This window comes from Labrus bergylta, chromosome 7 (assembly GCF_963930695.1).
Source record: "Labrus bergylta chromosome 7, fLabBer1.1, whole genome shotgun sequence".
In the NCBI taxonomy this organism is placed as follows: domain Eukaryota; kingdom Metazoa; phylum Chordata; class Actinopteri; order Labriformes; family Labridae; genus Labrus; species Labrus bergylta.
In genome coordinates, this window is record NC_089201.1 from 21,881,846 (window position 1) to 21,896,356 (window position 14,511).

Genomic DNA, 14,511 nt, shown 5'->3' on the forward strand with positions numbered 1-14,511 from the left:
TGCTGACAGTTCTTCCACCTTTTGCTCTGCACCCATGTTTTCCTGCACCTAGTCAAAGCTTCAAGAAATAAAAAGTCGTAGGACATTTGTTGTTAAATAATACTTTTTTTTTCTTTTTTTGTGAAGAAAAATGCAAGCAAGATATGATTAGTTAAATAATGAACTTCAGAGGATTTGGCAGAGGGATTCTTGTTTACCTTTGTTTACCTTAGGTGGTTCAGGCCAGCTGTTCCTCCTTGTTTCACAGGCTGCCAGCTATTGCCTTATACTTACCTTCATATAAACAGATATACGTGTTCATCGATCTTTTCATGTTACTAACTGCCAGTTACTTAGGACTTTTCCTGTACAGTGGTCTAATGGTGTCGATCTGATAAATCTGTGGAAAAGTACGATTTCAGTATAAAAATGTACTAATCCTGTAGCGCTGATTCTTCTTTTGTATCAGATATATATATATATGCCTCGGTTTCATGAGAGTAAATGATATTATTTACCAGCAATTTCATGGTCGTTATATTTAGCCATCTTTTAACAAACAATCTTGTAAACTTAACAATAATTTGATGGGATGTAGATTCATAGAATTATAAACAGTACATTTAGGCTTCCAGGCTCATCTATGGAAACCATTTTGGGAAAACATCATTTTCAAAGTTAAGAACCAAAATGTTGCGCATCCCATTATTAGGATACGATATTGAACCTGTCGCACTCACAAAAAACGTAGAGGAGAAAATTTCATCTCAATTTGATTTCATTTTGCAGAGGATTATGCTATTGAAAACTTTTCATTTGGTCTCACAGCCACGCAGACTTCTCAAGTGTGAACAAGAGAATGAATTTCACTGATGGAGATTGGTAATAAAAGGCGGTGTGAGCTCCAATCATATGACTGCATCTAGCCTGACAGACAGCAGTGTGACAGATGAATAGAGGAAAAGAGATGGAATGAGATTTATCATGTTGTTTCAGTAACAGCTCACAAATTTCCCCCTGGGATTAATAAAGTATTTCTGATAACCTAGCTCGATGCTTTTGGTGCGAAAAATACTTTTTATGTTCTTTCATTGCAAGCACTCAGACAAGTGTGATGTGTGTCTGTAGAAAATAAAGCTCCGCTCTGTTTCAGCACAAAGGATAATTTGGGGATTTTACAGGATGTCACACACAAACACACACACGCACGCGCACACACACACACACACACACACACACACACACACACACACACATACATACACACAGATATATTGATGCCCCTCAAATGTGTTGATTTTTTTCCACCTTTATATAAAAAGGGAGCTCCCCATTGGTTGAGTCTCACCCCACCCTCCCCCTCCTCCCCCCCTGGTTTCCAGGGTAACCATGTCAGGGAGAGGAATAGAGCAAATCATGTGAGAGTATAGCATCTTCCTCTCCCTCTCTCTCTCTCGTTCTCTCTCTCTCTCTCTCTCTCTCTGCCTCATTTTCTCACTTGGTGTGTGTGTGTGTGTGTGTGTATGTGTGTGTTTGTTTTGTGTATAAAAGCCTCTCTCTCCATGCTTTCACTTCACTCCTGTAGCTCCCTATTGCATTGCAGAGAGGAGCAAGAACTGAAGAGTGGAGAGGGGGGGACACGACCAGAGGAAATCTCTGTGTTACAGTGGGAGACATTTCTTTGACCTTCCCTCTTTTTTCTCTCTCTGTCTCTCTCTCTGTCTCTCTCTCTCTCCCCCTTACTCCCTGATCTCCACATGTTTTTCGGGTCTCCCTTTTTTCTGCCTTCTCCTTCTTTGTAGACGTCTCTGCTCTGCTTGGACGGTGGCTGCATTGATGCAAAATGGGTTGTGGCAATTCCTCAGCCACCAGCACATCAGGAGGGGGTAAGCGTATTTAAGAATAATGCATGTGTTCATTTGTGTATACATATGTATGTATGTACTGTATGTATGTATGTTCGTGTGTGTGTGTGTGTGTGTGTGTGTGTGTGTGTGTGTGTGTGTGTGTGTGTTTGAAAATGGGTTAGTGGGGAGGTGAGCTGTCACTGTAGCTGCAACAACATGAGAGGCTGTTTTGAATGTAAATGAATGTCATGACATACCGTTGCATTTAGTGTATGTCCCTAGATGTGTCAATGCATGTGTGGGTTTTTCAGTGTGTGTGAATGTTGTGACCTAAATGTCTTTATTTCCTCCAAAAATAAAAGGAAATCTTGCTGGTATTTTTTAAATATTGCTTCAAATGCTTAATTTCTCCCTCTAATGTTCGTCAGTGTGCAACATGGAGGCTCCCACTCTTCAGTGTGTGTTTGTGTCTCCTGAGGGGGATTTACTGGTGAAAAGGATCTCCTATATTGAAGTATAAGGACACCCCATGTAGCTTCAGAAACAGGCTTCATAGAGACATAATGACTGTGACACTGGGGTTACAATGTTAACACCTACGCTATGTGAGAGTAGGTAGTGCGTTCTTTCTTTTGTGTGTTTGTACTGGTTTCCATGGATTTTTTGGATAAAAAGCAAGCACTCGCAGCGGTATTTAACAGTCTTTGTCTCCCTTGATGACTGGTGCTGGTTGTGCAGCTTTGAAATACTCCATCAATGACTAGGTTTCATTCATAAAGACTTTAGAGGACACATTCGATGAAGAGAATTGGGTAAACTTGATGTTTTACCAGATCTTCTGCCTTATTGTGGCTTGACCTCAAATAACACATCTACCTGTTAACTTGGGCTGATACCTGTGTTCAATTATACTAAGCAAATCTCTGAGCACCACAGACAAATAAAAGTGATATTTAGGTTAAGGTATCTGCAGGATTACTTCAACACAACGGCCTATTAACGCTGTATTGTGTGTGTGTGTGTGTATGTGTTTGTGTGTGTGTTTGTGCCTATGTAAAGGTGTCTGCTTGTAGGTATCTAATCAGTGCCTGCCAGGCGTGTTATTAGAGCCACAGACAGCTCCGGGGAAATGAAACTCATCATTGTCTTTTGCTCCAAATTTGATGTACTTCGAAGCTACACCATCTGTAAACAACATCTTATGAAGTGTCTGCGTTTGCTGTGAGAGTGGCTTGTTTGTCCATGAAGAACATAACAATAGCTGTGTTCATTTCTGCACTGTAAGTCTTATCCCATTTTTTGTCTCCATCTTAGAGGTCAGTGTTCAGCACAATGTCAAGGACGTGTGACATGCTGTCACTTTGACAAATGTGCATTAGTGGCTGCACTACTCACATTTGCCAGTTGACATGAGGCCAAAAAGGAGACTGTTTCCTAGAAAAGCAGAAGTCTAAATAGAAGCACCTTCTGCTCCTATTTCATATTGATTTAATGGAGTGTGTTGGGTAAAAAGAAAATCTTTACACTGCCCAATTAGCATTCATGAGCAGCTGGGTCATGGCGGTGGAGTGGTGGTTAGCACAGTTGCTTCACAGCAAGAATGTTGCTGGTTTGAATCCTGGGCCAGCAGAGGTGACTGTATCTCAGAGTCAGCCATCTTTCAATCGCAAGGTTGAGGATTCAATCCCCAGCTCCTATAGGCTACATGCCAGAGTCTCCATGGGAAGGCCACTGAACCCCAAATTGCTCCACTTAGCATTAACATTGGAATGTGAATGTGTATAAATGGGATTCATTATTACTGATGGGCACTTTATAAAGCATCCTCTGCCATCACTGTGCGAATGTGTTTGTGTGAATGGGGGAATGTGACATGTAGTATAGAAGTGCTGTGAGTGGTTAGAAGACTAGAAAAGCACAATTTGTACAATTACATCCATTTACCATTTTGTCTTTTTTTCCAGAGTGATTTTATAAACTGCTTATGAATTCTAAATTAACTGGATGAAGAAATGTGTGAGCATTAATTTCAAGTGGTTTGCGTCCATTAAAAGGATAAGATAGGATAGTACTTTATTGATCCCCAGAGGGGAAATTCGGGGAAACGTATATCGAAAGTGATTCAGGAAGCCTTGAATCATGTGGTGACCGCCTCAGTACACTCTATATCCCATTGCTCATCCCATAGTCTTATGCACCCAGATGTGCACCCTTGGATATGAATGCGCTTTTGTCAGTCTACTGAATAGGTCCCTGTGTTATGCTAGTAGACTCAGACAGTTACTGTGAATGAAGGCATTGCATTCCTGTACTGTCACAAGGATAACATTCACTGTTCCTGTGAAATGTGGATTCTCCAGTTTTATATGATTGCATGTTATTCTTGTAGCATCTTTTCAAGGGACATTTCTACACTGATACTCGACATTATGGCATGGAAAAATTCTTGAAGAGCTGAATTGAGGCCTTTGTTTCCCCTGCTGTTCTGAATATGATACAAGGTCAGACAGAAAGTTTGATTATCTTTAAACTGTATGATCTCATTTTGCTTCAAACCAAGCTTCCTGTGGCACAGCAAAGAATAAACTGTTGTCAAACCATGAGTGAATTGAATGAATCAAACTGTTTCATTTGAGGCATTTTACACTTAATGCTTTATTTCAGTGTATAGCACATCCTCTGTTACCCCTCAGAGCATTGGTTCCCAATCTGGGTTGGCCTGGTGTGTGTGTGTGTGTGTGTGTGTGTGTGTGTGTGTGTGTGTGTGTGTGTGTGTGTGTGTGTGTGTGTGTGTGTGTGTGTGTGTGTGTGTGTGTGTGTGTGTGTGTGTGTGTGTGTGTTTTATTCGCTGTCAGGTTCATCCAAAAACATGTAAAACAGAATATGGTTATGTGATTTGTGGTAGGATTACGCTTGTTATGAATTGCCTCCAGTGTTAACAAATACCAGCTGTTTGATACAGATCACCTGTTGTGAAGCGAGGCCTGTTTCCCGTCCTGACAGTCCTGAATAAAGGAAGCGGTCTCTTTAAGGCTGGACCACATCATTTCTCTTTATCATTGCCTGTGAAGCATTCAAAGCCTCTCCTTGAGTCACTATGATCAATACAATAGTACTACCAGTGTCATTCTGTTAAATGGAGTTAATGTAGGACTCGGGATCGGGAGCAGGCCCAAGCCGCACCTCCAATCACCTGACAAGCCCTCTTATACTGAGCCATCCCACTCCACACTGTTTGTCTCAGTTCTTCGACGACGACCCACCCTCCCTTCCCTTCCTCTCATCCAATTATCCCTCTCTCTCATCCCTCCATCTCTTTCGTCTAATTCTAGGCACAGTCTGAGCCGTGATCCGCTCGGGCAGAATTATGCTTGAGATGGAACCCCCATCCTGAGTCTCTGCAGTCAGTCCAACCTCCCAGACTAGCCATCTGACAACATCCTCCTCCATCATAACTTTTACCTTAGCATATATTCATCTGTCGCATCATTCATACGACCTATCATTAAATATCTAAAACGTATTTGGTTGTGGCAAGGTCCTTTCTAGCGAAATAGTTAATTCATGCAACATGTCTTGACACAGAGAGCCATCCGATGTGTGATGAGACAGATAAGTGGAGTTGAAGTTGCGATGTACTATATCGTGACTTTTGTCAACTGTCTTTGTTATGCTTGGGTGTCTTTGGTTAACCTTACCTGGCTGTTGAATGGTGGCCTTTGTAAGATACTGTGGTGATGCCAATGGTTGAGAAAACACTAAATAATAATAATAATAATAACTTAGATTTATATAGCGCCTTTCATGAACGACGCTATTACAAAGTTAAACACTTAATCATTGGAGAGGTAACACATTCTCTCTATGCTATTCACACTGAAGGTTGATTCTTGTCTTTTCATATGCTTTCAGGGCCAGCAGACGCCTCCAAAGATGTGTAAGTACATCACTTCTTTTCTTTCATTTCACAGTAGGCCTATGCATGTAGTTCATCAGAAATACCTCGAGGCCTCACTCATCCAGAACACTCCACCCACACAGTATACACCTGTGATGTGGTAAGGTATTGTTCTGTACATGGCCTTGCAAGGATGTTATACAACTGTTACAATAAAAAACATCTCATAATAAAGACCATTAAACCATTATATTGCTGGAACATTGATTATTAAAGCAACAATATGTAACTTTTCCATCTTCCAATAGTAGTTTCAAAGACGATCTAGTAGTACCGTACAATAACTTTCAACAGGCAGAATAGAGTCTCTCTCCCACGTCCACAGATCTCCCGATAGCGCTATGTAAGTTTTGCAGCGGGCGGTGTCATCATTTTCTCATGTTTAGCAGCTTTAACAGGTGTAAAAAGTCATCTAAGCCAAGTTTGTTTTAAGGTCCAGGCATACAAATAAATAATAAATTAAACCATCTACAGCGGGCTGTAGATGCTAGCAAAGTCATATTTGGACAAAATCCAGTAATTATATGTACCTTGTCAGTCGACATGGGTCTTTGGCTCCTCTGCTTGTTAAAAGAGCACAGTGTGTTTTACAACCATGCAGTTACACTCAGAGACCTTCAGTGGGCGCCAATGGGCACCAAACAGAATTCCTACATATTGTTGCTTTAAGTACATCATTACACACATCTTTATCTGCAAAATTTGCTACAGCAGTGCGTGCAATTTTTTTTAAGTTGCATTAAGTTAAAAATGAGAGATATGAACTTTTGTGATGAATGTTGATGGGTTTGTTTTGCGTATCAAAGATGGGTAATTAATCAAAACTCACAGAGAAAGGCACTGTGAATGTAAAAAAAAAAAGATATTTTTGAGCACTGTGTTAACTCCTGTTCCAAGATGAAATATACCACTTATTACATTTCACTCCCATGTGACACTAATGATGATTTCAGTATTAATTGTGTGTGGTTCAGTTACTGTATAGTGGTAAAGTCTGTAGTGATTCATAGTTTAATAAACACTGCCTTTTTTTATTTTCTCAAAGGTTGCTCATCCCTATCCACCTTTAACACCAGAAACACCAACTCTACGTTAAAAAAAGTGTGATATTTGATCATGAAACGATGTCTTCAATGACTCTTCTTTTTTTTTAATCACTGTTTTGGTTTTTTTTTAAAAGTGTTTTTCTGTCTACCGACCATTCAGCCAGTGTCAGAGGACAGGCTGTCCAAAACCATCAACAGCTTTACGTCTATCAAATCTATAGGAGGGGCAGCTTTTCCTAGAATAAGTCAGAGCGCATGTGTTTGCGTGTGTGTTTGTGTGTGTGTTTGAGTGTAGTGCTCATATATGTCTGTTTGCCTGTTGATAGCTATCTGCTCCGCCAGCTCAGGACCCATGAGAGCTGACAGCAGCACACTACTGACTCACTGAAGCTAATCACTGCTTCCTAGGACTCTACGACACAGCATAATACACACATACACACTCACACACACACACGCACACACACACACACACACACACACACACACACACACACACACACACACACACACACACACACACACACACACACACACACACACACAGAGATCACCGTTAGTGAAACACAAAATTAAAGGAATAACACAATAACACACCCGAAAGCAAAACTACAAATTAGATGAGGCAGCTTTATGTCAGCACCCGAAAAGCAAACAAACAACAACATGAAAAAAGATGTGGTCATTGGAAACTGGTATTCCAGTCTCCTGGTTCCAAACCTGAAACAAAAACAGGCGAGTCAGTCTGATTAGTTGTTCATAACTCCTGCAGAGAGAATTAGTAATGTTCCCTACGGGGCTAAAGCTGCATAGGTCACATTTTTCGCAGCTACCTGATTGCTCTTCCACAGTCGAGTGTTTCCTATGTCTCATTAGTTTTGTCTTTTCTTTTTTTTTTTTTACAAGTTTTGATGTCTCCTGTGCTCCTAAGAGCTGACCTGACCTGTGCTTCTTCTCTCAATCAGGACAGAAGATCCCACGGTAGACGATGAGAAAAGAAGGTATTTTGCTAATATTTTCTAAAATGCCCAAAATTGGATTGACAATATGGTTTATTCTGATGTGATATGCTTTTAAGTATTTATCTTTGACGGAAGACACTTTTGTCTCATAATTTAAAGCAGAGCCATAAATAGAAAGGGTCCCCTGCCATGACTATTAACTGTCATAAGGTGACACATCAGACATCAGTTATGTATATATTTTATTCATGCAGGAGAGATAAAATGCCAACACCATTAATATCAATATTCATTTAAATAATATCATTATGTTTTTATTTACACCAGGTCAACCAGGTAGGTGCCATATGGACTTTTTTGGGGGGTCGGGGAGCTCACCCAGATCCCATGCTTTTTACATTGGGAGATGTCATTACTATATCTGCATGCATCAAACATATCAAATGAATCCTGTAATGGGTTGGAGTGTCTCTGTTTGTTGGCCCTTGGCCTGGTCCATAGCTAATAGACAAAACCTTCAGCTATTTACAGAAATCACATTAAAAAAAAACACAAACTATCAGAATATTAAACCTGTTTTAAAATATCTGATTTAACAAAAAATACTTTTCATCAATCACATGCATAACAACTAAACATATAGCCTATCATGCCCAGGTGCTGTATCTTTCAATAACATTAAGACCAATAGAGTAGCTAATGTATTTGTTAAAAAGAGACACTGTATTGAATGAGAACCACTACAACGTAATTTCAGTTTTTCAACATTTGATTTTTTTTTGGTCTATTAATCAGTACAGTGTTCTCCTCTTCCCTCAGGAACTATGGCGGCGTATATGTAGGTCTACCTGCGGACCTGACTACCGTGGCTGCCAGTCAGTCTAAGTCTACACATAAAGGTAAACACCTATAAATGACCACAGCCCTGCAAGTCCTGTATTATAGAAAATGAGCATGTAGAAGTGAAGCAAGCAGCAGAGGGCATGGAGAGAAATGATCCCAAGTGACTGAGCCACCACCACTTCATAAAACCACATGTCTGCCTGCAGCATTTTATGTTTAATTTGACCTTTATTTTGACTGAATCTTAATGAGAAACATCCTCTTCACCGTTACAGTTTGGTTGCTTATATTTGGTTGGCAGCATTTCATTAAAAAGTACAAGAAAATATACAAAAATGTTTTTTTTAATCAACATGGACCTTACTATTTCTATGATTTATCAAGTGTTACTCCCTTTCTTACAAAGCTAAGGAAATTATAAAGTTATATAAATTGGGACATTTTGAACAGTTATGTGACCTGTATTAAGAAATTATGAAAACATTTAACCCTGCGGTTGTCATTTTCAATCCTAAAACCTTTGCCATCATTATGTGTGTCCTTGTGAGTATCGAGGTTAAATACATCAATGAGTAAATTGCATTGCACTACCTGCACTTCACCTTGCCTTGGGTATTTTTGAGGCAAAAACACAAGACCTAGAAATCTGTCAAATGAATATAAAATATCCGATTAAGATTCAGCACTCATTCTCTTTTTCTCTTTGTTGTAGACTAACAGCAACTGAAAGGAACCACAGGTACTTGTGGTTTCATTTTCAAAAAGTCTTACTTTTCATTTTTTCACTTTAACTGTTTGGTTCTTTGTCAAATGACTCACATGAAGGCTAAATACACTGTTTTTGTTGCCACAGGATCCTGCGTATTCATTCATCCAGAGACACTCACATCACTTAATACAGTCTCAGCCTGTTTGAGCCAGGATGTGGACAGCTTGCCAGAGCACATTAGACGCCCCCTCATGGAGTCAGGGGGGGCACAGTGATGCAGGGGTGCGGAGTGGAGGTCTTGAGACAGCATCCATCATCAACCTTAACTTTGCAAAAAAAGCAGATGGGCATGGGAGCGGACAAGCAGCCTCCCTGAGACTGGCAGCAGCTGGCTTTGTGACAGCCATCTTTGCTTCTCTGTCACACCGCTCGCACGTCCTCTTTCTTTCTCAGGGGGAGACAGCGGAGCCAGTCAACTCTATGAACTGTCTTGGACTTGCGCACATTCCCAACAGCCCCCTGCAAAAATAATCACTGCTCCGTTGTTTCTCTGAGGACGTCATCAATGATTCATTGTGTGGCTGAGACAGAAAGTTAGAGAGACAGAGAATAATCTCAGCAGCTAGTTTTCTTTTTAAAGATGTCCCCAAATGTCCCTGGATGTGTAAAGCAGTGTGTACCTGGTGTTGCCACTTAACTTGTGCCCCAGACTTGTTATGTAACGTCATCATCATATGACTCATGATACTCTCTCTCGTTCCTTCTTTTGCCCTCCCTCTCTCTCTCTCATGCTCTCTCAGCAGCTGCTTGTTTTTCTTTGATTCTAGGGCTTCTGGGTAAATCACACAGCTCCTATAATCTTTCCCAGAAGCAGTTTGTTTATATCTCATAACACAAATGTGATGTCATGTAAAATGTAAACAAAGGAAGTCTATTAGCAATGACAGAATCCATGACTATATATTATATCCTCCCTTGTTTTTTATAAATCGATTGTCAATGTATGTAGATCTTGTTAGAGTCCATTTTATACAATATATAATCTCACACTTTATTGTGAAGGGTGTTCTTCTCTATGTAATACACTTAAGGTAAAGCTAGGGCTAGGTGTTTTTATTTTTTTTAAATTGTCAACATTTCCCATGTGTAGGCTTAGACCACTTGTACTTTGGTGTGACACAAAATTCTCATCACAAGGTCCGATCACTTGGTGCTATATAAGTTTTCTTTTATACTTTGACCTACTTTAGCTGAGTCTTTCACTTCAACTGAGTCGAAGATGATACAACCTTGGACACATATTTGTTATAAAATTTATGGGTCCTATTTTATTTAAATCTGAACTTCCCACACAAGGATCAGGAAAGTCTTTTTTTCCCCCCTTTCTTTTTTAAAATGTCTTTACTTTCTGTCTTCTCAGGTTCCAAGCTTTTTTTGTTTCAACTGATGATTCACATCCATGTAGAACGGAGTTGAGAATGAATAGATTCATTCAAAAGGCCCAACTATTTCCCAAAGCAGCAGTAGTTTTTTTTACAAAAAGATTCCTCGACAGCAGTGAAAAGTGTGCTTTTTGGGACTATTTTCAGTTGTGGATTAATACACATTTGTGTTATCGTTAGTGCCCTAGTGAGTATTTACAATAACAGGACAGTGTCTGACCTCATTTTCCACTATATAGTATAATTTACAGCTTTGCTACCTTACTTTTGATACCAGGTTATTCTCTGATAACTTTTAATGTAAATGTTCTCAGAGGTCAAAGCAATCGCATGGCTATGAGAGTAACATTGATTCAAATTGGGGTCATGCTACAGAAAATAGAATAAGCATTGACTAAGCGCTTTTTTAGTGACCATTCTAGTTGTGATTCTCTCTCAACAATCAATGGAGTGTTTTAACTAGACCATATTAGAGGTGATACTTAAAAATAGCACCAAGCACTATCCATTTCTTTTGCCAGTGGAACAAAGACAAAGAACCGTTTAAAGCATGTCTGGCCAGTAAGCGTTAAGCCATACCATTGTGTATAAAAGGAGCCATTTGTGGAACACAATAAATCTATAGTGCCCTTGTTCATCATAATGTCACCCAGTACAGCAATATGACTCACTGATGTATTTTACAAGAGGTCTATAGTGCAGGAGAATGAGCGACTGTATATCAAACTTCTGCTTTCGTAAAGCTCTATATGTGTTCGTCGGACCAATCCATTGTTTTTTTTCATGGGATTTGTTGACAACAAGAAAAATATCACCAACCTAACCTTCCCACAAGAAATCTCATCACAGTATTCTCAGAAATACAAAAAAAACAGTTACAGCTGGGACAAAAGTCATTTTTCAGCCAGGCCCTTGACGGCCCTCTCCTCTGATGAATGTACAACATCCTCCACTCACCAGGAGCCCAGAGGAGGATGGAAATAGGCCAACTTCAGACACTTGTTATCAAGAGATGTTCTTTTTCGTGCGACACAAAATGGTTTTATTTGCCTTTGTGTGTCTGTGTGTGTAGCATTAAATGAGCAATCGTATAAAAACAAAGACTTCTTTCACCATGCCTAAACACAAGCTTACTGTTTACCATCTGTTACCGTCTGTTTAAGTGAAACTAACTAGCTTCCATTATCTGTCACATTGATACAAAAGGATTTCATGTAGTGTCTTATGATTACAAGCCATTTGTTAGCTCACATTCTTCCAGCGTTTACACTGTTGATCTGCGACAGAGATATACAGTGATCTACTGTATACAAAAGGAGCGGTTTTATGAACTGTTTAGTTTACAGCACATCAGTACTGCAGTTTGCCTCCAGCATTGTAGCACTAATTTGATCAAAACCCCATCTGAGACGTGATATTTTTGGTGTCCCTTTTCTCAGAAGCCTACATCTCCGTCCTGCTGCTGCCTCAGTCGCTCTGCGTGAGTCCGCACCAGAGGCCTCTGGCTTTGACAGCATGTTGCACCGCTTGTCTCTCCCTCTTTTATCAACCACTCTTTGCCCTTTGTGGCTGATCCTCCTGTATATGATGAATGCCGTTGCCTTTGCCCTATTCAATTAGTCCAGCAGGGACACTAGGGCAAAATGTGGATCCCTTAAAATGCCACTGTGGTGCATTGTGGGATAGTTAAACAAAGCTGTGGTAAGCAGTATGTCATTGAATGTTGTTCGGGTGGGCTGTGTCTAAAGTAGTATATTCTGCATTATAAGAAGTAGTTGAAAGGAATACATATATTCTCTTTCATACCAGAGTTAGATGTGAAGATTGATATGACTTTCATGTCTGTATGCTATATATAAAGCTACAAGTAGCAGCCGGTTAGCGTAAACCCTTTTCACACATACAGAAATCTCCTGAAAAACTCCGGAGATTTGGCTACCCGGAGGTGCTTTAGGCATTGTGTGAACGCAAAAAGCTGCATTTTTCTCGCGGTCTTTACCTGGAGTTTCTCCGGCCAGACCCCTAGTATTTTTTTTCTTCGGAAAATCCGAGTGAGCTGATGTCTGAACGCGGCAGCATATACTCCGCAGATTTCAACTCGAGCCAATAGAAAACGGCTTTAGCTTACTGTAGCATATTGACTGAAACAAGAGGGAAATAGCTAGCCTAGATCTCTGCGGAAGTTTTCAAACCAACCTACCACAACCATGTCTCTCGTTTTAATGTTACTTTACCACTTTTCTTATCATGTGGTAAAAGCAGCATATCACTTGATTATGTGTACAGACAAGAGTCTTTCTTTGAAACATTACATTAATTATACAGTACAATATGAGCTATTATCAAGTCGAGTCCAAAGTCATGAAATTTGTGACTCGAGTCTACACTTCTGGTTGTACTACTTCAGTGTTTGCTAAGAGATTGTTACTGTGGATAGTTTTGAATTCAGGGGTGTGTCCAAACTCCAGCCTGTGGTGGCGTTTAGGCAATAACTTACTTTATGTTTAAGTTAGACTTTAAACAGGACGGACAGCTACGTCTTATTCACTGCTGACATTTTCTGTATGTAACATAGCCACACACATTTGATTAATGCTGATGTCACTGAAGAGTGGAAATGGCATTGCAAGAAAGCCAATTTTGACACAAAATGCTTAGTCAGACATTACACTTTTATACAAGGCTTTTTAGTAACAACGTAACTGGTCAGGTACATTTATTAAGGTTTCTTTTGAATGTTTATAGAAAAAACTGAATTTATTGGCATTGTGTGTTTTGTTGTTGCATCAGCTCATCTTTGTGGTATGAATCTTCTCATGTTACTTATGTTGCACAATAGCAGAAAAGTTAATTTTTCAAACAGTCAGACATCCCCTTCAGTGTTTGGACTCACAAGATCCTTATGGTTTTGGACCATTTGAATTTGTATAATTATTTTCTCACACTGAAAAAGACTTGAAGTTGTGATAAAAAAAAAAAAACGGTGTCTCTTTGTGATATCGACCACTGAAAGATGTTACTGTTACAGAGGTGATGACTGAGTTGATAGAATTCTTTAATGATGTTTTACACTGAAAATCATAATTGGCTGTTCATTGTCTCTTGTTCAAATGTTTTGTCTTGACTTTCATTCACTGATGTTCTTCATATGTCAGAGTTTTATAATAAATGTCCCCACAAACCAATTCATCAACTATGCTGACATGAGGTGAATAAAAAAAACATGCCTGCCTCTGACAAACTCATTCATAATCATCTGATTTGATTATTTATGATTAAAGACTTTTATATAGACCTGCTCCATACACAATATTTTGTCTGTGCGTATTGTTAGTTCGTATTGTATCTATTATTTTTTTTTTTTACATATTCTATAAAGAAAATGCAGAATCTCTAGAAAATGCCATAATTTTAGACATTTTGGAAAATAAGTCAGGAAACATTGTTTGTCCTTTGAGCCAAAACAGGAGATACAAACTACACCTAAATCATTTTTCACAGTAAAAATCAAAACAACTAGGAAAAGAATAACATTATCTTCATGGATGGAAATTATAAAATGCAATCCCTCCATAGATATTACATTTAAAAAGCATCACCGACCCATAACATGTAATATCATCAAGCATTATAAAATGTGATATTCCATTCAACAGTGTGATTGTTACATCAATACAAACTAAGTCATTGATTTCCTCCCCTCTACATGAGACTCCCTCCAGGTG

At 39.3% G+C, this 14,511-nt stretch overlaps 1 protein-coding gene across 1 annotated transcript; it reads left to right on the forward strand.

Annotated features, from left to right (window-relative positions):
- Window positions 1–1,406: 1,406 nt before the first annotated feature.
- On the forward strand, window positions 1,407–14,080 carry LOC109993103 (overexpressed in colon carcinoma 1 protein homolog). The gene is made up of 6 exons (XM_020645901.3): window positions 1,407–1,865; window positions 5,739–5,763; window positions 7,796–7,831; window positions 8,612–8,691; window positions 9,348–9,374; window positions 9,489–14,080. The coding sequence occupies exons 1-5, from the start codon at window positions 1,823–1,825 to the stop codon at window positions 9,350–9,352; spliced, it is 189 nt and encodes a 62-aa protein (XP_020501557.1). The 5' UTR covers window positions 1,407–1,822; the 3' UTR covers window positions 9,353–9,374; window positions 9,489–14,080.
- The last annotated feature ends 431 nt before the right edge of the window (window positions 14,081–14,511 follow it).

Excerpts from the sequence above, each read along its gene's own strand:
- LOC109993103 (XM_020645901.3), top strand. The coding sequence starts at position 1,823 with ATGGGTTGTGGCAATTCCTCAGCCACCAGCACATCAGGAGGGG. Across the intron at positions 5,764-7,795 it reads GCAGACGCCTCCAAAGATGT|GACAGAAGATCCCACGGTAG; the intron begins GTAAGTACATCA and ends TCTCTCAATCAG. Across the intron at positions 7,832-8,611 it reads GTAGACGATGAGAAAAGAAG|GAACTATGGCGGCGTATATG; the intron begins GTATTTTGCTAA and ends CTCTTCCCTCAG.